Source organism: Scyliorhinus torazame, chromosome 9 (assembly GCF_047496885.1).
Source record: "Scyliorhinus torazame isolate Kashiwa2021f chromosome 9, sScyTor2.1, whole genome shotgun sequence".
Classification (NCBI taxonomy): Eukaryota; Metazoa; Chordata; class Chondrichthyes; order Carcharhiniformes; family Scyliorhinidae; genus Scyliorhinus; species Scyliorhinus torazame.
Window position 1 is genome coordinate 212,447,818 of NC_092715.1, and position 24,441 is coordinate 212,472,258.

At 45.3% G+C, this 24,441-nt stretch overlaps 1 protein-coding gene across 1 annotated transcript in view; it reads right to left on the reverse strand.

Annotated features, from left to right (window-relative positions):
- Positions 1 to 24,441, reverse strand: part of LOC140429719 (A disintegrin and metalloproteinase with thrombospondin motifs 3-like) — a 376,678-nt gene that overhangs the window by 22,015 nt on the left and 330,222 nt on the right. The window contains exons 17-19 of the mRNA XM_072517052.1: positions 19,058 to 19,221; positions 4,590 to 4,755; positions 3,328 to 3,460 (exon numbers count right to left, since the gene is read on the reverse strand). Coding sequence (XP_072373153.1) covers positions 3,328 to 3,460; positions 4,590 to 4,755; positions 19,058 to 19,221 — 463 coding nt within the window. The remainder of the gene's footprint in view (positions 1 to 3,327; positions 3,461 to 4,589; positions 4,756 to 19,057; positions 19,222 to 24,441) is intronic.

Consider the following 24,441-nt stretch of genomic DNA (forward strand, 5'->3'; position numbering starts at 1 on the left):
TAAGCGGAGGACCGCTTTCTTGTCCTCTGGGGTCTTCATTGCGTTGATGGCCTTGACTTTGTCCGAGTCCGGCTGCACGCCCTGCTGGGAGATCTGATCGCCCAGAAACCTAATCGACGACTTGCAAAACGAGCATTTGGTTTTATTTAATTTCAGGCCGTTGACATGTATGCGTCTGAAGACTCGTCGCAGTCGCGGCATATGTTCCTCCGGGGTCGTGGACCAGATGATGACGTCGTCAACATAGACCTGCACACCGTCAATGCCCTCCAGCGTTTGCTCCATTATTCGATTAAAGATTTCGGAGGCCGAAACAATACCAAACGGCATGCAGTTGTAGCAATATCTTCAGGAGGGTGTATTAAACGTGCAGAGCTTCCTGCACTCGTCCAGTTGTGTCTGCCAGAAGCCACGTGATGCATCCAGCTTTGTAAAGAATTTGGCATGTGCCATCTCACTCTTCAGCTCCTCCCGCTTTGGGATCGGGTAGTGTTCCCTCATAATGTTACGGTTCAGATCCTTGGGATCAATACAAATGCACAGTTCTCCAAAGGGCTTCTTGACACAGACCATCGAGCTGACCCAGTCAGTTGGTTCCATCACCTTGGATATTTTTCCTTGATCCTGGAGCTCCTGCAGCTGGGCCTTTAGACGGTCCTCGAGGTGCGCCGGCACCCGGCGTGCGCATGGATGACACGGGTGGCATCAGGCCTGAGCAGAATTGTATAGCGGTAGGGCAGCGTACCCGTCCCACTGAACACATCTGGGTATTGCAATAGTAGCTCCTCAATGTCGGCTTGAAGAGTCCTGTTGGCAGAGGACATGGCAAGTACACGCTGGACGAGATGAAGCAGCTTGCATGCATGGGCACCAAGCAGAGAAGACTTGCCGGGCTTGACGATCTCAAACCGCAAACTGGCCTTGTAGGATATATGTAGGTGTCAGGACCCTAACGCGGTGATGGCATTTCCATTGTACTCGAGCAACTGGCAGCCCAGCGGAAGAATTGTTGGCTGCCTTTGGATCCGAACAAGATCTGCTTGGGATATTAGATTGGCTGAAGCATCGGTGTGCAGCTTGAACCGGATGCTACAATCGTTGATTTGTACTGTGGCACGCCACTCGTCCGCATAATCCACATTGAGGATGGGTGTGCATGTTGCTGAGTGTGAGGAGGCCTTGTCATGCATGGTAATGGGGACTCCGGGTAGTCGTCCTCTGGATCCGTGACAGGATCAGGTTCCAAATCCAGCAGCCCTTGCTGCACATTTCGAATGCTTCTGCACTGGACCTGGGATTGATGGCCCCCCATCGGAGGTGCAGACCTGCACCAAGCAGCATAATGGCCAAGCTTCTTGCAGTTGAGACATCGCCTGCCTCTTGCAGGGCATTGCCGCTTTAAATGGGCGCTGCCGCAGTTGGGGCACGTCATCACGGCGACACTGCGGCGCTCGGTGCGTCATCACACATGCGTAGTGCGGTCAGTCACTGCTCACACCTGCGCAGTGTAGTCTTCGGCCGCTTTGTTCTCCTGACCCTGGTGCGCATGCGTGGGAGCCCTGGAAAAGTGCGCGAAATGGCCGCCTTCATCGATGCTCAGGCTGTGCATTTGGGCAATGGCCTGTACACTTTCAGCCTCGTGGGTGGCGAGTTGGTCCTGCTCTGCCGACTTCAGGTGGGAATAGCGACATTTCGCCTGTTCGTGGACCTTGCACGTCTCGATGGCTACTGGCAGGATCATATTTTTTATTTTTAGGAGCTGCTCCTGCAGGGTGTCGGAGTGGACGCCAAACACAATCTGATCCCTGATGAGGGAGTCAGCGGTGTCTCCGTAGTTGCAGGACTGCGCTAGAATGCAAAGCTGAGTAAGAAAAGACTGAAAAGACTCATCCTTACCCTGAAGACCTACCGTTCGAAGTTTTCATTCGTTTCGACCTCACAGTAACTGTCGAATTTGGCTAGGACGGTCTGGAACTTGGTCTTGTCCTCACTGTCGGCAAACGTGAGTGAATTGAAGATTTGGATGGCCTGGTCGCCTGCAGTAGACAGCAGCAGGGCAATTTTTCGGGCATCGGATGCACTTTCGAGGCCCGAGGCCTCGATATAGACTGAATTTCTGCTTGAAGACCCACCAGTTGGCGCCAAGGTTCCCGGAGATCCGGAGCTGCCTGGATCTTTTCCATGCCGCTGGAAGGCAGTTGCTGGTCGTCAATGAATTTTCGAAGGTAAATTACTTAGAAGCAGTAGTCACTCCTGGTATCATGTTGTGTTATTCACCCTGGGGTAACACGGACTGCAACACGATACAGTTGAATGATAAAGCACACACCAAACGTAGGCGTTGGTTTAATAAGGTTTATTGAACTCCAGTAACGAAACACACAGCTGCCTGTGGGTTGACTCTCTACTCCTCCAAGTAAACTAACACTAACTATCTAGACCAGGCTAGCTCTGATCCATGTGTAGAAGGTGTTGAATGATTTGTACACCCTGACTGTCACTACAGTTTCACCAGTGGAAAGAGGTAGAGTGCTGATGCCTCCTGTGTTTTATAGTTGGAAGCCCCCCCTGGTGTACTGACTTGTGATTGGTCGTGTTCTGTTCTGTATATTGATTGGCTCACCTGGGTGTCTGTCACTGCCTGCTTTTACCTCATGATGTGCATGGGTGCATATTATGACAGCATCCGTAAAGATATAGTTGGAGTGAAGGAAGAGTGTGGTTTCAATCATTTACTAGAGTCTCTTATTGAAATCTTTCCAGCCGTTGTGCCTGGTGTAATATAGATCATTTTTCTTGTTTAATAAATGTTTTATTCTTTGTGTTAGAAGTTCATTAGCAGACTCCTGTGAATTTGTTCAGGAACTGCCCTCCATGGTTTAAAATAAGTTAGGATCTATGAAGCCAGGATTCACTCTGGAATCTGACTTGTCCAGTATTAACATCAACTGAGATCACAATAATAATAATAATAATAATAATAATAATAATAATAATAATAACAACAACAACAACAACAATAATAATAATAATAATCGCTTATTGTCACAAGTAGGCTTCAATTAAGTTACTGTGAAAAGCCCCGAGTCGCCACATTCTGGCGCCAATTCGGGGAGGCCGGTACAGGAATTGAACCCGCGCTGCGGGCCTTGTTCTGCATTACAAGCCAGCTGTTTAGCCCACTGTGCTAAACCAGCCCCTCAACACTGCCATTCAGAAAAAAATGTCACTGATTGTTTTTGGAGAGAGTGGATTTTGTAGATTGTGGATATTTAAGAGTGGATATTGAGATAAATGGAACAGATCTCAACAACAATTGGTACTTACACAGGTAACGTACATTCTTGCAGGTTACACATCCTGCGGATTGATTTTGGCTTTTTGTCTGCATCACAGTAGTTACGATGAACCATTTTATTGTCAGTCTTCCTACGGCATCCATACTTTGTGTACTGAAAACCTAATACCAAAAGTTTAGTCCCCTTTATGAACAAGCACAACCTGCACTTTTGCATTGTGTATGCACGTAAGTGTACAAAGCAACTTGCTGCATCCTCCTCTCCATCCTCAGTTTTTAAATTTATTCATTCTCAGGTATTGGGTATCATTTCACTGTGTGTGTGCAGCCGCCGGAAGCTACAGTCTCCGTTACTCTTTAACAACTGTGAGCATTGGTAACATCACCATTATCATAAACTTCTAGTCAATGTGACAATAATCTTTTTTAATGGTCTTGGGTAAGGTTTAAGTCCTGGCCAATACGTTGGGGAGAACTCCTTTGTTGTTTCTCTTCCCGGACCTCATGGTGCACGAGTTAGCCTTTTATCTGTTACCACAGTGAGTTTTTTTATACTTGGAACAGATTGCTAGCCTGTCGCCAGAGGCTGATAGCTGAAAGGGCACCACTCCACACCAAGCAAGTCCAAAGATGTGCAGGTTAGGTGGATTGGCCATGATAAATTGCCCTTAGTGTTGGGTGGGGTTACTGGGTTATGGGGCTAGGGTGGAGGTGTTGACCGTAGGTAGGGTGCTCTTTCCAAGAGCCGGTGCAGACTCGATGGGCCGAATGGCCTCCTTCTGCACTGTAAATTCTATGATAAGCAAGGCTTACCAAGAATCTCTCCTGCTCTTACCGCCTGCCATTGGCATGTTGGAAGCAATTTGCAGGTCGATTCTCAACCCCTTGGCCACACTATGAACACATCTTCCTTGGCCATCAATCCTGGGATGGGACTCGAATGCGGAGCTTCGGGCTCAGAGGTGCTACCCACTGCGCCACAAGACGTCCGCTGGAGAATTCCTTTGCTCTACTTTAAATAAGGATCGACAGTCTGGGGCTCCCTTCAACATATAATCCGAAAAGGTGACACCTCCAACAATACGATAATATTCGGTGCTCAGGTTTCTGGAGTGAGAATTGAATCTGACTCAGAGAGGAGAGTTTTTCCTCCTGAGCCATGGCTGACACTGTGATGGCACTGCGCGCACTAAACAGTTAACCGGCACCACTTTATAGTCAAAAATCATCAAAACACAAATACCGGTGAGGCAGAGCTTTCATGTTTTACTTCAAGTTCAGACATAATTACCTCCATCGCATGGTTTGGAACACTGGGACCAGCTCTTTAAAGCCCATTCAAATGCATGGACATCTTCCTGAAGTACATTATTGTTGCTGATAGTTGGCAAGGAGTCCTCATGAATAATGTAGTTATAAGTGAGAGTAGATTTTGTGCTATTATTCCGAGGAATAATCTGAAACAAACAGAGGTTTGAAAGGACAGTTACAAAGCCACATGTTTTGGACCACTGAAAATTCCACATCTAAATATCTATTTTGTTCAAACGTTTGGAAATTCATCATCGTATTTAGAAGTCTACGTACCAAGCCATTGAGGAATCTTATGCTTCCATATTTGTCTCATTACCACGTCTTTTGTCTTGTATCAGTATCACTTTTGATATTTAATCACTCCTGTCCACCCTGACCACCCATTATAGATCTTTCCCTTGTGTTATTTTCTAGCCCTCCTTCCCTGGCTCTGTACCTCCTTGGGGGGGGGGGGGGTGGTTTAACACAGTTGGCTGGACAGCTGGCTCGAGATGCAGAGCAAAGCCAACAGCGCTCGCTCAATTCCCATACCGGTTGAAGTTATTCATGAAGGCCCCGCCTTGTCAACCTTGACCCTCACCTGAAGAGTGCCGATCCTCAGGTTAAATCACCATACGTCAGCTCTCCCCCTCAAAGGGTAAAGCAGCCTATGGTCCCTGGGACTAGGGCAACTACTTTTAAAAAAAAAAAAACTTACTTTACCTGCTTAAAAGTTGTTCATCTCCAAAGTTCTCCAGCTCTGATGAAACATCACGGACCTGAAACTTTATCACAGTTTCTTGCTCTGAAAATGCTGCCTGATCTACTGAGTGTTTCCAGCATATTCTGTGTTTTAGCACTGGGAAATCTACACAGGGATTTGAAGTGTACATTCTCTTTCTGAGGGCACAGACCCCACTGAGCTATGTCCAGAAAACCTAGGCACTAGTGTACAGAACCAAGACTTAGGGACCACCGTGTGCGCACAGATGGACCATTGGAATTTAACTCACCAAATGCATGCAGCAAACCTTCACAGACCTTCACACTGTTTATCAAGCCAGGTTGGGGTTTGGCTTACTCGATCATTTGAAGCTGAGTGGGAAGAATGTAGCCTCGGTGACAGGTCCACTACTCCATTAATGAGCCATGGTCAGTCAATTATTTATTGTAAATCATCTGGACTTTAACCCTCTCTGGTTCAGGTATCGATTTACTGAAACTACCTCATTTCTGCAAACTTCCATCACTGAGTCTTTCATCCACTGCAATTCGCATACCGCTGCAACCGATCCACATCAGACACCATTTCCCTGGTCCTACACTCATCCCTAGAGCATCTCGAAAACAAGGACTCCTACATTAGACTCCTATTTATTGACTACAGCTCCGCCTTCAACACCATAATCCCAGCCAAGCTCATATCAAAGCTCCAAAACCTAGGACTTGGCTCCCCACTCTGCAACTGGATCCTCAATTTTCTGACCAACAGACCACAATCAGTAAGAATGAACAACAACACCTCCTCCACAATAGTCCTCAACACCGGCGCCCCGCAAGGCTGCGTACTTAGCCCTCTACTCTACTCCCTGTACACACACGACTGCGTGGCAAAACCTGGTTCCAACTCCATCTACAAGTTTGCTGACGATACGACCATAGTGGGCCGGATCTCGAATAACGATGAGTCCGAATACAGGAGGGAGATAGAGAACCTAGTGGAGTGGTGTAGCGACAACAATCTCTCCCTCAATGCCAGCAAAACTAAAGAGCTGGTAATTGACTTCAGGAAGCAAAGTACTGTACACACCCCTGTCAGCATCAATGGGGCCGAGGTGGAGATGGTTAGCAGTTTCAAATTCCTAGGGGTGCACATCTCCCAAAATCTGTCCTGGTCCACCCACGTCGACGCTACCACCAAGAAAGCACAACAGCGCCTATACTTCCTCAGGAAACTAAGGAAATTTGGCATGTCCAAATTGACTCTTACCAACTTTTACAGATGCACCATAGAAAGCATCCTATCAGGCTGCATCACAGCCTGGTATGGCAACTGCTTGGCCCAGGACCGCAAGAAACTTCAGAGAGTCGTGAACACCGCCCAGTCCATCACACGAACCTGCCTCCCATCCATTGACTCCATCTACACCTCCCGCTGCCTGGGGAAAGCGGGCAGTATAATCAAAGATCCCTCCCAACTGGCTTACTCACTCTTCCAACTTCTTCCATCGGGCAGGAGATACAGAAGTCTGAGAACACGCACGAACAGACTCAAAAACAGCTTCTTCCCCACTGTCACCAGACTCCTAAATGACCCTCTTATGGACTGATTTCATTAACACTACACCCTGTATGCTTCATCCGATGCCAGTGCTTATGTAGTTACATTGTATATATTGTGTTGCCCTATTATGTATTTTCTTTTATTCCCTTTTCTTCTCATGTACTTAATGATCTGTTGAGCTGCTCGCAGAAAATTACTTTTCACTGTACCTCGGTACACGTGACAATAAACAAATCCAATCCAATCCAATCCAATCCAATCTTGGCAAGATCTTCGTAGAATCTTATAGAATCGAAGGAGGCCATTCAATCACAAATCACATTTTTAGACACCTCTATTAAATCTCCCGATACCTTTCTCTGCTCTCAGACAAACAATCCCAGTTTCTCTAGGCCTTCCATGTAACTAAAGTGTTGAATGTCTTAACTCCTTTTTGTTAAATCTCCTCTATAATCTCTCCAAGCTGCATAAAGTGTGGTGTCTAAAACTGGACACAATATTCCAGCTGGGGACTAACCAGTGTTTTGTAAAGGTTTAGCATAACTTCTCTCTGTTCTTACACCCCATTTAAACATATACAATTCAATTTATATTGTCTCCTCTCATTCTTCTGACCAAAATGCATCACTTCATACTTCTCTCTCTTAAATTGTATCTGGCATGTGTCTGCATATTTTATTAGTCTGTTACTCAACTATTCACTGTTTACTACATTTCTGAGTTTTGTGTCACCCGCAACTTTGAAATTATGCCCTGGATTCCCAGGTCCAGGTCATTGATATATATCAAAAAGAGCAGTGACCCTGTCAGGAAGTACTGTATATTTCCCTAGATCCTAAAGCAAATATTCACAACTACTCTCTGCTTTTTGTCTCTTGTCCCATTTTGTACATGTGCTGCCATTGTCCCTTTAATTAAGGGCTGCTTTAGCACAATGGGCTAAACAACTGGCTTGTAATGCAGATCAAGGCAAGCAGCGCGGGTTCAATTCCCGTACCGGCCTTCCCGAACAAGCGCTGGAATATGGCGAATCGGGACTTTTCACAGTAACTTCATTGAAGCCTACTTGTGACAATAAGCGATTATCATTATTCTATGTACTTCAATTTTGCCAACAAATCTATTATGCGGGGCTTTATAAAGTGCCTTTTGAAAATCCATATTCACAACATTATCTTCATCAACTCTCTCTTACTTCATCAAACGACTCAATCAAGTTATTCAAAAATGATTTACTTTTAATCATTCAATGCTGTCATTTATTAATTCACATTTTTCTTAACGAGAGCCTTGCATAAATTACCGTTAGTTAATAATTACTGGGGGCTGATTAAATAATTGAAAAGTACAGGTGGGTATCAGGCATGGAGAGCTCCTCATGAGTAGCATAGCATTCCTATATTTTGCTATTCACTACCAACTTCTCAAGGCCATTTAAGGATGGGAAACAAATGCCGACCTTGCCAGCAATGCTCATATTCCCAAAACAAATACAAAGCATTATTCATCCACATCACGGGCACACAGCATGTCCCACTGAACAGTGGCTCTAATAATTTGAAATATGGATCTCCAGCAATGGTTTACCTCTCTGCAACCTCGTCGGAGTGAATTTGAAGAGGGTGTGTTTGCATTGTCAGTGTCCAGGTAATCGCTTCCTGCAGCCGTTGCCTCATGTCTCATAGGAAAAAAGGATTAGGGGAACATAAGTCGGCCTTTCAGCCTCTCAAGCCTGCTCTAGTATTCAATCAGGTTATGGTTTATCTTAACTCCATTTATCTCAGCCAGCTTCAATTATCCTGACATCCGCAGCCTTTTGAGGGAGAGAATTCCATATTAGACCAACATTTGCATAAAAACGTGCTTCCCAATTTCTCTCCTAAATGGTCGAACAATAATTTTAAGATGAAGTCCCCTTGCTCTTGATGTCCCCACTAGATAAAATAGTTGCTCCAAATTCACCTGTTCAAATCCTGGTGACATTGTACACACCTTGATCAGATCACCCTTCAATCTTGTGCAGCCAAGGGAATACAGACCGAATCTTTAAATCTGTCCTCATAAGTTAACTTTCTTTTAAAATTTTTTTTAGAGTACCCAATTCATTTTTTCCAATTAAGGGGCAATTTAGCGTGGCCAATCCACCTAGCCTGCACATCTTTGGGTTGTGGGGGCGAAACCCACGCAAACACGGGGAGAATGTGCAAACTCCACATGGACAGTGACCCAGAGCCGGGATCGAACCTGAGACCTCGGCGCTGTGAGATAATTTAATTTTCTAAGCACTGGTATCATGATATGAATTTGTGTTGTGTCAAGCCCTATGACTCAAAAGCATAGCCGGGTGAGTTTGGTGGATCTGCTAAATGGAGTGGCTTTCTGACGAGAATGACAATGGGAATTTGATGAGAGTGGGAAGTCAATGCAGAAAAGAATGGAGGTGCTAAGTAATTTATGCCAAGAGGCAAGAGTAAATAAGGAATTATACAATAAGTATAATAATTAATTAGATCCAGGGAATGTAACTAAAATTAACTAATCAGAGAATGCCAAAATTGTAACTATGCAAATTGCATCAAACAAAAATTTGTACACTCCATTGTCTCAGATAACTTCACAAAGTACCTCCATTTGCTCCAAGCTTGAGGATCAGGGAATATGGGAGGCCGGGAATTTCCTGGAATTATCATTCCAGGAGGAAGTCACACTGCAGGTGCAGAGATTTGAGGAGGATAGTAAGTAGGTGGCCACTTGGCAGGATAAGAAGAAGTAGTCACTACAAAAATCCTCTAGAAGTACCACTATTTCAAACCTGTTTCCATCACTGTAAGTTAGTGAAGCTGGTGATATCATTCTGGGAGGGGTGATGTGGGCTGGAGGGGGTTGGTGGATGAAGTCTACAGCACATCCATGCTACCATGGTGAAAATGAGTGTACAGGTGGGCACAGCAAAATGTAAAATGTCATAGGGAATTCACTGTCAGTGTTTGGACATACATTTCTGTAACTGTCAGTGTAAATCTTGCATGGTATGTTACCTCCCTGGAACCAGGATAAATGACATCAATGAACAGAACAGAACATTTTGCATGCTGAAGCTAACACTATAAATTGGATAAGGGTTAAGGTCCTACATACAGACATTCAGGAATTAGAGTAGAAGCTAAAGAGCAGGATATTAAAAGTATTAATCTCCGCATAACTCCCAGTGGCACATGCTATTATGTGTACCAGTGGTTAGCACTGTTGCTTCACAGCGCCAGGGACCCGCGTTCGATTCCCTGCTTGGGTCACTGTCTGTGCAGAGTCTGCAGGTTCTCCCCGTGTCTGCGTGGATTTCCTCCGGGTGCTCCGGTTTCCTCCCACAAGTCCCGAAAGACGTGTTTGATAGGTAAATTGGACAATCTGAATTCCCCGAGTGTACCCGAACAGGCGCCGGAATGTGATGATTTTCACAGACACATCATTGCAGTATTAATGTAAGCCTACTTGTGACACCAAGAAAGATTATTATTATTAGGTGCACTAAGATAATACAGACTAATGCGTAGCTACAGAAATGGTGCAGGAGACAGATTCCTGGGGCATTGAGACCAGGTCTGGGACAGTCTCGGGACATGTAAAGTTAGATGGGATGCACCGCAACTGGACTGAAACTCGTGTCCGCGTGGAGCAATTAACTAGGTTTTAGGGGAGGTTTTAAACTAAATTGATAGGAGATAGTTGCAAGATGAAGTATTACCGGTGAGATACAAGTTGCAGAAAAGTGACAGAGACAAAAACAAAATTAGAAAAAAAGAGTAGTTTGGAAACAGGAGGGTCAGACAGGCTGATACGTGAAGCAGACCAAGATGGGTGTAGAATATATGCATGTAAATGGACAGTGTGGTGAATATGGCTGGTGAGCTACTACATATCATTATGATATAATGGCAGTAATGGACACCTTTCTCCAACAAAGGAAAGAATGGGTATTCAATGTTCCTGACTGCAAAATATGCAGGGATAATAGACAAAAAAAGGACATGGGGTGGCAGGTGGGGTGCAACGATATTGTTGCATTATTAGAAAGGCATGATATACTCGCGGGTTCAAGGACGAATTTGGTTAAAATTGAGGAACATGATAGCACAGGCAAGTGGGGGTCGCGACCTGCGGGTGGGCCGCGGGCTGGTGTCGGGAAGGTCGTGGAGCCATCCATCGCGGTGTTCCCGATCGTCTAAATTCAGGTGCAACGGCCGCAGCAGGCGGCTTTTATAAATGCTGGCTTTGAGCGGCTTTAAAAATTACGGCTGCGCAAGCGTGCCCGCTACTCAGTGCGCATGCCCGGAGCCCAGAGGAAAAAAAAACGCCTCCTCCTGACGTCAGCGCGCTGACCCAGGAGAAGGTTTTTAAAAAAAATTCAATTCAGTCTTCCAACATCTATTTTGAATATGCTCAATGGCTGAGCCTGCAGAACTCTCTTTGATGGTGAATTTTAAAGATTAAACAGATTCACAATACTTTGAATTAAGTAATTCCTCCTCAGCTATGTCTTAAATCGTCGCGTTGTAATTTTCAGACTATGGGCGGGATTCTCCCAGCCCGGGGCCGGGCCGGAGAATCCCCACAACCGGGCCACACCGCCCCGATGCCGGCACGTGATTCTCCGGTGTAGCAACCCACACTTGGTGTAGCAACACACACTTTTCTATACATGTTAGCCTGGAGCTATTGATAGTAATGGCAATGGCTCCAATTTCTTCTCATCACTTGGTTGATTAGGAGTCTCTTCCACTGTTATAGACCTTGCAATTGGCATGTGTTGGAAAGATTTACAAGTTGATTCTCAATTTGTTTGGCCACATTTATGATCACACCTTTCTTGGCATCAAGTCATGGGTCGGGACTTTCAAGCCCCACCGTGGCAGATATGGCGAGTTAGCCAAAAGTCCATCGACTTTGGCGGCACTAGTAAATCCTGCTGGCAGGAGTAATCGGAAGATCCCACTGCTGGAGTGGGGTTTGAAATCAGAGACAGAGACACCACCAACTGCACCACAAGACTTCAGCTATTATAGCAGCGGATGTAAATCAAAGACCATCAAAAGGCCAGAAGGAGATAACAGAGCACATTTTCAGGTAAAATGCAGTAAAATGCAAGAGATGTAGAATAGTGATAATGGAAGACTTTAATTATCCTAGTGTAGACTCTGTAAATAAAGGTGTAACGAGTATAGAGGTAGAGGAATTTCTGAGTTGCGTATAGAGAACTTTCTTGATCAGTGTGTTTTCAGTTCAATAAGGAAGAAAGCAGATCTTAGAACCAAAAAAAGCTGGAGAAAATCAGCAGGTCTGGCAGTATCTGTGGAGAGACAGAGTTAACGTTTTAAGTGTGTATGACTCAGGAAGGAAGCAGTGTTCTGGTGAACAAAATGGGGTCTGTTTCAATCGATACAACATTTGATAAACAGTCATCACAATGTTTAGAACAGTTATAGAAAGGACCAGGACGAAAATGAAGGGAGCAGTAATCAGAAAAATTCCCAACTCCACAAACCGGTCTCCATTAAGGAGGACCCACCGCCCATTGTACTTGCACTCCGGGAAGGCAGGGCAGGATTGGGTTTGGCCCGTCGCCTCCAGAGGCACACCTGAGGGGTCAACAGAGGCGGGTGGATGGTGAGGTCAGCATCCTAAAACACCTGCTTGTGTTTACTGGGACATTTACCCATACATTCATTACTGTCAGGTCCTGAAGACCATGTCCCTCATCTCCCCCCTCACGCCATATCCATGTCTCTCATATTCCCCATGCCTCATCTGTGCTGCTTCATACCCTTATGCATCTTTATATCCTCTATGTACCCCATTCTTCCTCACATACCCCCTCATATACCCCTCCTATACTCCATACAACTCCATAGCTCCCGTGCCCCTTCTATGCTCCCCCATATGCATCCTCTGCATTCTCCTTTCCAGTATCCACTTTTTACAGAATCAATGAGTAATTGGCAAGTCTGGCAAGTCTTTGAAATGATCCTGAAGCTGACAACATATGCAGAGGTTTTGAAAAGATATTTTGAAAAAACTGCTTAGCTTACAACCACTTCAAAATATCAATCAACTACAGTCATTCACAGTATCAATTTCAGTAGTTTTGTTTGCACTTCACACCCCTTAATGTTGTGTAAATGAACACACAAACCACAACAAAATATATAATTTATCACAATGTATATGAGATGTCAATCAAATAATAGCCCTCACTCCCCTGCCTGCTGAATAGACATTGCCTGTGGAGTTGAGTGCATTAGTCATTCTTGGAATTCAGCCAAGGATTCATGATGAGGCCATGTGGAAAAATGGGTCTCTGCTTCTTTTGATGCAGTTGCCAGATGCCCAGCCCATAATTGAGCTGGCAAGGACAAGAGGTATTGCATGAGGGCTCTGGACCTGACCCAATGTGGTGAAAATCTGGGCCAAAATGTTAAGATACTCAAATGGAGGAGAGTTAATTTCTATAAGTTGAAGGAAAATCTGGCCCAGCTAGATTGGAATCAAAGTTTGGCATGTAAAGTACTCATTAAGCAATGGGAGGCCTACAAAGATGAGGTAGTTCAGGTGCAGACAAGACATATCTCCATGAGGAGGAAAGAAGAGGCATCCAAAACTAGGTCTTCCTGGATGATGAAGGATTCAGAGATTACAATGCAACAGAAAAATAAATCTTATGATAAATATTAGATTGCTAGTTCAGTTAAGAACAAAATAGAACATATAGAACATAGAACATTACAGCACAGTACAGGCCCTTCGGCCCTCGATGTTGCACCGACCTGTGAAACCACTCTAAAGCCCATCTACACTATTCCCTTATCGTCCATATGTCTACCCAATGACCATTTGAATGCGCTTAGTGTTGGTGAGTCCACTACTGTTGCAGGCAGGGCATTCCACGCCCTTACTACACTCTGAGTAAAGAACCTACCTCTGACATCTGGCCTATATCTATCTCCCCTCAATTTAAAGCTCTGTCCCCTCGTGCTAGACATCAGCATCCGAGGAAAAAGGCTCTCACTGTCCACCCTATCCAATCCCCTGATCATCTTGCATGCCTCAGTTAAGTCACCTCTTAACCTTCTTCTCTCTAACAAAAAGTCCCTCAGCCTTTCCTCATAAGATCTTCCCTACATACCAGGCAACATTCTGGTAAATCTCCTCTGCATCCTTTCCAATGCTTCCACATCCTTCCTATAATGCGGCGACCAGAATTTCACGCAATACACCAAATGCGGCCGCACCAGAGTTTTGTACAGCTGCAACATGACCTCATGGCTCCGAAACTCAATCCTTCTACCAATAAAAGCTAACACACCGTACGCCTTCTTAACAACCCTCTCAACCTGGGTGGCAACTTTCAGGGATCTATGTACATGGACACCGAGCTCTCTCTGCTCATCCACACTGCCAAGAATTTTACCATTAGCCCAGTACTCTGTCTTCCTGTTATTCCTTCCAAAATGAATCACCTCACACTTTTCTGCATTAAACTCCATTTGCCACCTCTCAGCCCAGCGCTGCAGCTTATCTATGTCCCTCTGTAACTTGTAACATCCTTCCGCACTGTCCACAACTCCACCGACTTTAGTGTCCCCTGCAAATTTACTCACCCATCCTTCTACGCCCTCCTCCAGGTCATTTATAAAAATGACAAACAGCAGTGGCCCCAAAACAGATCCTTGTGGTACACCACTAGTAACTGGGCTCCAGCCTGAACATTTCCCATCAACCACCACCCTTTGTCTTCTTCCAGCTAGCCAATTTCTGATCCAAACTGTTAAATCACCCTGAATCGGAAATAAAAGGGGCAAAGGATGTGTACGAGAATATATTAAAGGATATCTAGAATGAGTGGTCAAGGATATAAGTTGAGAGGTGGTAAATTTAGAACTGAGATGAGGAGGAACTACTTCTCGCAGAGGGTGGTGAATGTGGTACTCGCTGCACCATAGTGCGGTGGAATCGGAGTCATTAAACAATTTCAAGAAGAAAGTAGATATATTTCTGATTTAAAAAACGGGTTAAAGGGATCTGGGGAGGTGGATTTGAGACCAGGAAGAGATCAGCCATGTTCTGATTGAATGGCGAAGAAGGCTCGAAGGGCTGAATTGCCTACTTCTGTTGCTAATTCCTATGTTCCTATAACTTAGAAGGGTACTGAAAGCCTTTATCAACACATACATACGAACAGAACAATCAAAAGATGGTTGGGCTGATTAGGGACGGAATAGAGCAGCTTCTTTTGGAGAAGAGGGCATAACTGAGGAATTAAATGAGTACTTTGTATCTGTCTTCACAAGGGAAGAGATTTCTCCCAAACCAAACTGAAGGAGGAGATAGAAGATAAATTGAATAGGGTAAAAATAGATTAAAAATAATAGAAAAATAGACAAACGTTTGATAGAGCGCAACAACAACAAAAAGTCACCCAATCGATTTTGAAGGGTGAGAATTGTGCAGTGACTTCTGATCATCCTTAGATATGGGTGATGTCTGAAGACTGGAGGATTGCAAATGTTCCATCCCTCTTCAAAAATGGAGTGGGGATAAACCTGGCATCTACAGGCCAGACAGTGTAACATCAGCAATACGGCAACCTTTAAAGACAATGATGTAGGAGAAAATGAACTAATACTTGTAAAGTTGTGGGTTAATAAATTAAAGCCAGCACAGATTTGCTAAAGGCTAATCGTTTTTGACTAACTTTGCTGATGTAACAGGGACAGTGGATGTGGGTAATATGGTTGATGAATGTAGATTTTCAAAAGGCATTGGATAAAATTCCACATAAACACATATGCGATAGGAGTAGGCCTGGCAGCACCTCAAACCTGTGGGTCATGGCTAATCTTCTACATCAGTTAGAAATTCCTGAGCTATCCCCATATTCCCTTGGTATCTAAAAAAACCTATGGATACCTAACTGGAATATATTTAAATATTGAGCATTCACTGCTCTCCAGAATCGAGCATTACAAAGGTTTGCAATATTTTGAGTGAGATGATTTCTCCTCAATTCAGTCCTAAAAGGCCAAAGCCTTATTCTGAGACAGTGATGGCTAGTTCTAAACAAATCCAGTCAGGAGAAACATTCTCCCAGCCACTACCCTGCCAAGCCCCTTAACATTTCCTATATTGTAATAAAGTTATCACAGGAATAGGTTAAGTGAACTATAAAAGCTCAGGACGCCTGAGAAGATAAGTTAAAGAAAATGTATTCAGTTAACATAAAGGAAAGGCTGTTTACAACCCAAAGGTCCCAGTCGGGACTACTGGAAGTGTTGGTCGCAGTCCTGGCCGGCATTTAAAGGGCGGGTTTACGAGCCTCAGCTGGGATGGCCACCGGCCACGAGCGGGGAATCTCATATTCTACTCGTCCCATGGGAGATTGATCGATATGCCCCTGTGGGTCTCGTAAGGGTTATTATATAAACCTTTGTTGCACTCCTTCTAAGGCAAGCAAAGAGCAGTGCTGACCAATTGCTTTTCAGACTGAAGTGCAGTTGTGCCCCCAAGGGATTGGCGTTGGGATCACTGCTTTTTGTGATATATATTGGACTGAGCATGGGAGTCGGACTAATTGGATAACTCTTTCAAAGAGTTACACAATGGTCAGAATGGCCTCCATCTGTTCTGTATCATTCTATGAGATTAGGTACCAGATGCTGAACATGATAATCCAGATGGTGTCAGCCAAAAACTGTATACAACTGAAGAATGTTCTTTCCAGATGGTGTTTCAATGTCCTTGAAATAAAGGGCAAAATCCCATTAGCCTTTTCACTGCTCCAAGTATCTGCCTTCAATGTGGTGGAATGATTTACACAGGGCAGCTCACATTGTGCCAATCACCTCAGGATTTTAACCACTCCAGACTTCCTCATCATCAACTATAGCCCCTCGAGTTCAGCTTCCCGTGCTCTCTCCATTGCCAAGGCTGCATTTCCATTGTCCATCTTTGATTTGCTGGCGAAAACCTGAATATCCAATGTTGTCCTGGCCAGCCTCTAGCCTTCCAACCTCAATCAACTTGAGCTTGTACAAAACTCTGCAGTCCACAGCATAACTCTCACCAGGTCCCATTCACCCATCACCCTGTACTCGCTGGTTCAATCAGTCAAATGCCTTGATTATAGAATTTGTTATGTTCAAATACCCCATGGCCTTGCTCCTTCCTATTTCTGCAACTTCGTCCAGCCCTACAACCCTCTTACGACTCTGTGTTCCTTCAATTTTGGTCTTTTGTGCATTCACCCTTCATACGCCCCATCATTTTCAATTGTGCCTTCAGCTTTCTCGGTCGTAAGCTCTGGGATTCCCTTCCCAATCTTTCCATTGCCCCATCTGTCTCTCAACCTCTTAAGCTGCTGCTTAAAACCTATTACCTCACTAACCAAGCTTTTTGTTGCATGCTCTTGAGTCTACTTTTTTGACTCATTTGAAATGTTTGTCTGATTACGCTCGATTAGATCAACTTGGGTGTTTTACCACACTAAATGCATTTTTACAAATTAATTCATGGTTTGTGGGCATCGCTGGCTGGGCCTGCATTTATTGCCCATCCCTTATTGCCCTTGAACTGAGTGGCCATTTCAGAGGGCATTTTAGAGTCAACCATGTTGCTGTGGATCGACAATCACATGTAGGCCAGACCAGGTAAGGATGGCAGATTTCCTTCCCTAAAAGGACATTTGTGAACTTGGGTGGGTTTTTACGAAAATCGACAATGGTTTCAATTCCAGATTTTTGTTCAGTTCAAATTTCAACATCTGCTGTGGTGGGAAATGTAAACTGCTGTAATTCAAGAACTAATGTGAGGGATTCTCCCTGCATGGCATTCAGGGATAGGTTAATATAAACTGCAGCCTTCCCTCCTCTGCAGAAAGTTTAAAATTACATAAAATGAGAACAGCTACACTGCAAAATCTGAATTACACAATAGACGAAACACTTACAGCATACACAGCTCTCCAGCACTGGCCTTCCTGATCTGGGAAGCACAAAGGTCTGAAATGTTTATACGCAATTAGAAGGGGAGGCAGTGGCGTAATGGTATTGTCACTGGACTAGCAAGCAATCTAGAGACCTAGAATCATCCTCTGGGGACATGGGTTCAAATCCCACCAGGGCAGATGGAATTTGAATTTAAAAAGGAAACTGGAATTGAAAGTCTAATTTTTTTTAAAAAATGCATTTTATTCAAACTTCTATCAAAGTAGTTACAGCAAATAAATACCCCGGGAAACATTCTTCCCAACAATCAACTATACAAGTTGTACAGATTTTCCTCCTTTTTCATCGCCCCTCCCCATCACACCTCTTCCCCCCCCCTCCCCACCCCCCCCCCCCACCCCCCACCCACGGCTCCTCAAACACGGTCACAAACATCCCCCACTGTTTCTCAAACTCCCCTGCTGAGCCCCTTAACTCATACTTTATCTTCTCTAACCGCAGGACGTCGTATAGGTCACCCAACCAAGCTGCTACCCCCGGTGGCGATGTCAACTGCCACTCCAGCAAAATTCGTCGCCGTGCAATCAGAGAGGCGAAGGCCATGACATCAGCCTTCCTCCTCTCCATGAGCTCCGGCTTCTCTGAAACCCCAAATATCAGCACCAAAGGATCCGGGTCCACCTCCTCCTCCACTGTGAAAGTCTAATGATGACCATTGTCGATTGTTGTAAAAACCCAACTGGCTCACTAATGCCCTTTAGGGGAAAGAAATCTGTCACCCTTACCTGGTCTGGCCTACATGTGACTCCAGACCCACAGCAATGTGGCTGACTCTTAAAAGCCCTCAGGGATGGACAATAAATGCTGAACCTGCGACGCCCACATCCCATGAACGAATAATAAAAAAAGAACTTCCCTTACACCAATGATTGTAATACAAATACAGGTTGTATCTATTGGACATAGTGTGGGTTGTAGGAAGAAATATGCGAGACTGTTGTGGCTAAGTTCTACACTGCATCCTCTTTGTGACCAGCCTCTTGTTAGGAGCTGGGGATCAGTTATGTTGTCCTATAACCGCAAATTTCATGTGTACGTTCCTGGAGGTCATGATAATATCCAATTATCTGAAGTTGTTAGCCGTGGCAAAATTCTTGTACTGAATAAAACAACAGGAGAGTCACTCACCAGGACCACAACAGGATCGTGCAAAGGACCATCTGTATGAAGAGTTTCTATGTCATCCTCCAAGGTGTATGCCCACTCTATGCCCAGTTCAATAAAAACCTTTGTCTTGGATTTGTCCCCTTTGCCATTCAGAATGTAGTGGCCTGTAGCCTGGTTCTTGACAGCTGAGACATAAAATGAAGGTTTTTTGTGTGCAAAAATGGATAACAACATATATCAGAAAAGTTATCACAGGATCTCAGTTCATCTTTACAACAAAGTTATGCCTGAATTTGCTTCAATAATTTGGCTTTGGAAATACTGAATTAAAGATGGGCGGGATTCTCCGCTATCCACTCCGTCATCAGGCCGCCCAGAAGGTGCGGAATCCTCTGCACCTTCAGGGGCTAGCCCGGCGGCGAAGGGCCTGGCGCCAGCGTGTACTGGCGTGATCCCAGCGCATGCGCAGGAGGGTTCTTCTCCGCTCCGGCCATGGCGGATCGTTACGGTGGGCGGCACGGAGGGAAAGCGGGCGGCGCGTAGGGAAAGAGTGCCCCCACGGCACAGACCCGCCCGCGGATCAGTAGGCCACGGTCACGGGCCAGATCCCCCCACGCACCCCCCCCACCCCCTGAGGACTCCGCAGGCCGCCCGCAGAGCCAGGTCCCGCCGGTACGGACCTAGTGTAATATACGCTGGCGGGACTGGTCAAAAACGGACGGCCACTCGGCCCATCGCAGGGCGGAGAATCGCTGGGGGGGGGGGCCGCTGCCAACAGCCCCCGACCGGCGCAACGCGATTCCCACCGCCGAAAAACTGGCGCCGGAGAATCCAGCAGCCGGCTTCGGGGCGGGATTCACGCCGCCCCCCGGCGATTCTCCAGCCTGGCGGGGGTCGGAGAATCCCGCCCAATCATTATGTTGTTAAAATATTTCAAAATATGCAGAAAAGGTAGATTGAGTTGCTTGCGTTAAAGATATCTGTGTTACAATCAGTACTTCTTTTAACGAAGAATAGTTTTCAAACAGATATTAGGAAATCCACTTTACCAAAACAGTTGGAAAGTAGGGGCCGGGGAGGGATAATGCAAGACTAGGGAACTTGAAGAGGGTAATACAATGGACAAGTTAAGGGACTAAATGAAAGTTAAGGTAATGGAGGAATAATTTAGAATTCTTTATGAATGAGTCTTAATAGAAGAAATAAACCATTGAGAGAATGAGATCCAATAGTGATTTTACCACGGGATAAATATTGATAGGAAATTAAGGCACTGGAGGCCGAGCTTTGAATCATTGAATTTACAGTGTAGAAGGAGGCCATTTGGCCCATCAAGTCTTCATCGGCCCTTGGAAAGAGCATCCTACTTAAGCCCACACCTCCTTCCTATCCCAGTAACCCCACCTAACCTTTTTATTTGGACACCAAGGGCAATTTAGCATGGTCAATACACTTAACCTGCAAATCTTTAGACTGTGGAGGAAACCAGAGGACCCGGACGAGATCCATGCAGACACGGGGAGAAAGTGCAGTCTCCGCACAGACAATGACTTGATCTGGGAATCAAATCCAGGTTCCTGGTGCTGTGAAGCAACTGTGCTACTGTGCTTTGGGTTTACAGTAGTGGAGGGTATGTTCTGATGGACAAAAGGCCTTTCGTTGTCCTGGATATTTATGTCCTAACACTCATGCAGGAAAGGTACACAAATCTTGATCAACGTTTGCTTTCATAGATTATCATAGAATTTACAGTGCAGAAGAAGGCCATTCAGCCCATCAAGTCTGCACCGGCTCTTGGAAAGAGCACCCTACTCAAGGTCAACACTTTCACCCTATCCCCATAGCCCAGTAACCCCACCCAACACTAAGGGCAATTTTGGACACTTAAGGGCAATTTATCATTGCCAATCCACCTAACCTGCACATCTTTGGACTGTTGGAGGAAACCGGAGCACCCGGAGGAAACCCACGCACACACGGGGAGGATGTGAAGACTCCGCACAGACAGTGACCCAAGCCGGAATTGAACCTGGGACCCTGGAGCTGTGAAGCAATTGTGCTATCCACAATGCTACCGTGCTGCTTTCTGTTATGTTTTTACCAATTGCATATTTATTTTCCCTCTTTTCCACATTTTCCCCTCCCCTATTGAAGGCGGGATTCCGGAATGCTGAGGGGTGGCACAGTGGTTTGCACTGCTGCCTTACAGCGCCAGAGATCCAGGTTCGATCTGTCTGTTTGGAGTTCGTACATTCTTCCCGTGTCTGCGTGAGTTTCCTCTGGGTGCTCCAGTTTCCTCCCACAGTCCGAAGATGTGCAGGTTAGGCGGATTAGCCATGCTAAATTGCCCCTAGGTGGGGTTACAGGGATAGGGCCTTGGTGAGGTGTTCTTTCAGAGGGTTGGTGCATACTCGATGGGCCGAATGGCCTCCTTTTGCATTGTAGGGATTCTATGCTATTGTTTCACAAGGCTCGGATTCCTCTACGATTTTTCTCACAGCCATTTTCAAAGGTGAGCTTCATCAATGTCAGTAGACAATTCAATAGCCAAGCTGAATCATGATTCTCATTTGGCAGTATAATTCAATCATCAACTAGTCAGCACTGAAGCTAACAATAACACCCATACTTGTGCCTTGGCAAAGATGAGGCAACTCAATCCTACAATCCTTTTACCATACAGGAGCCACCTACATACTGAGCAACCTTGTTAAACTATTAGGGGAGCCCTTAAAATGCAGCAACTTCATTGGTATGAATTTGACCATCCTTCTACTTCCTGACATTTGTAAGACTACAGGGAGGAATTGTTAAAATTGCCTACTGACATTATTTATCAATGCATAATGGAATCCTCACTATAGAGCAATGGTTCATTGTATTGAATAAGCATAGCTAATAAGGCTTGAAAAATTAGCATTGAAATCTCATGTCGTTACTTTGAATAATTATTGCTCATCTGCTGCTGCTATTTTTAGTCCCCGGGTTTTATGGTTATGGGTCAAGTGAAAACAACAACCAGTCTGGGGTTGTCATGCCTCTCGGAGACACATTTTCATTACATATTAACTTCTTCTCCGTATGTCAACATCACAAAAACAAAGTGACACAAATGGGAACTTGTACTTTGAAACTGCATTACCATGGGGAGGATCAAGTAACAACTTGGTAGTACAGAACTTGAGTATTGCTAAAAAAAAGAGACAGGCTGTTAAAGTTTTTGTCTTGGACTCATCATGACAGATGCAAGAATGACAAATTTCAAAGGGAGCAACAACATATATTGCAGATGAAAGGTGTGTTGATTAATTGTCAGGTCGACTCTAATTGGTCGAATCATTCCCATTGCCACCCACTCTTCTGTTTCATTCAAAAAAGGCATAATGCCTGGACATGTTCCTTTTTCCTGCAGAGGGCAGGTCCCTGCATTTTAATATAAGTAGCTTTGAGTAAGAGTAAGTGAGCCCCTTATGCGCCTAATTATCATAAATTGATTGTTGGTGTAATTCTTAGCACACTCAACCAACTTGACAACCAATCGCCACCCTTTTCTCATGTAATATAAATTGTTGCTCCCTTTGAAATCTGACTTCCTTGCATCTGTCCTGTTGATGAAAATATTCAATAGCATGTCTCTTTATCAGCAATAGTCAAAAGCATGTAATAATTCATTTAAATGGCTGATCTCCTTTTCCCAGCAAATCCAGCAGTCAATGTGCACACAAGGATCCATAAACAGAAAATGAGGAAAAAGCAGAAGAAAGGTTGGCTGAGAGCGCACACGGGCAAAGATATTTCCGTCTTTTTATCTAATAGTGCTACAGGATCTTTTACTGTTACTTCAGGGGACAGATCTGGCTTTGGTGTAATGCCTCATCCAGAAGACGTCACCTCAACGGTGCAGTACTCCCTCAGTAGTGTACTGAAGTGACAGCCTAGTTAATGTTCTCAAGGCCTGGAATGGGTTTTGAACCCACAAAATTTCTGACTCAGTTGAGTGCCTTTACCAACTGAACCAAGCTGACATGATTAGTGCTAAAAAAAGATCTATAAGTAGGAGTGCTGCATTTTATCATGCAACCTGCAAATAATTCCTGTTTGGCTCACAATGTAATTTTTTGTTGCTGTTCTTACGGTTGGTGGCCTTGGAACATAAGAAAATGAGTAAGTCACTTCACCCCCAGCCAAGCCTGTTTCTCCATTCAGTTAAATCAGGGCTCAGTGGCAACTTAACTCCATATGACCTTAATTAATGAATTAATTTGAGTCCCTGTGATGAATTCCGGAACTGTTGCATCTCTCAGCATTTGAAATAGAAAGCTGGGTTTTGTTATCACGTGTTAGTACGCTGAGGTGATGGAGAGCATATTGGAGAGGGCGAAGGGAAGATGTGAAAGTCAATATGGATCTCCCACAGTGATTGGCACGGTGGCACATTGGTTAGCACTGCTGCATCACAGCACCAGGGACCCAGGTTCGATTCCTGCCTTGGGTGACTGTCTGTGTGGAGTTTGCATGTTCTCCACGTCTGCGTGGGTTTCCTCTGGATGCTCCGGTTTCCTCCAAAAATCTAAAGAAGTGCAGGTTGGGTGGATTGGCCATGCTAAATTGCCCCTTAGTGTCCCAAAGATTAGGTGGGGTTACAGGGATAGGCGGGGGGAGTGGGACTAGGTAGGGTGCTGTTTCAGAGGGCCGGTGTGGACTCGATGGGCCGAAAGGACTCCTTCTGCACTGTAGAGATTCTATGATTCCATGACCTGACTTTGTGAAAACAGAAGTTATTGCAGTAGCAAGGTGGGGGGTCGTCAAACTTGGGAGCAATGAATTGAGGCTGACTAGGAACAAGGGAAAGTATATGAATTATACGAACTAAAGAGACAGCATAAACTAGACTATGGACAGTGAGTGCTAGTGTAAACTGGAAGAATGAAGGAAGAATTCCAGTGTAAACTGGAAGGAGTGATGTGACAGGAGTGGGGGAGGAGCTCTCTGCCCATCCCAAACCCGAGCTCTCTGCCCATCCCAAACCCGAGCTCTCTGCTCATCCCAAACCCGAGCTCTCTGCCCATCCCAAGTCCGAGCTCTCTGCCCATCCCAAACCCGAGCTCTCTGCCCAACCCAAACCGAGCTCTCTGCCAATCCCAAACCCGAGCTCTCTGCCCATCCCAAACCCGAGCTCTCTGCCCATCCCAAACCCGAGCTCTCTGCTCATCCCAAACCCGAGCTCTCTGCCCATCCCAAACCGGAGCTCTCTGCCCATCCCAAGTCCGAGCTCTCTGCCCATCCCAAGTCCGAGCTCTCTGCCCATCCCAAACCCGAGCTCTCTGCCCAAACCAACCCGAGCTCTCTGCCCATCCCAAAGCCGAGCTCTCTGCCCATCCCAAACCCGAGCTCTCTGCTCGACC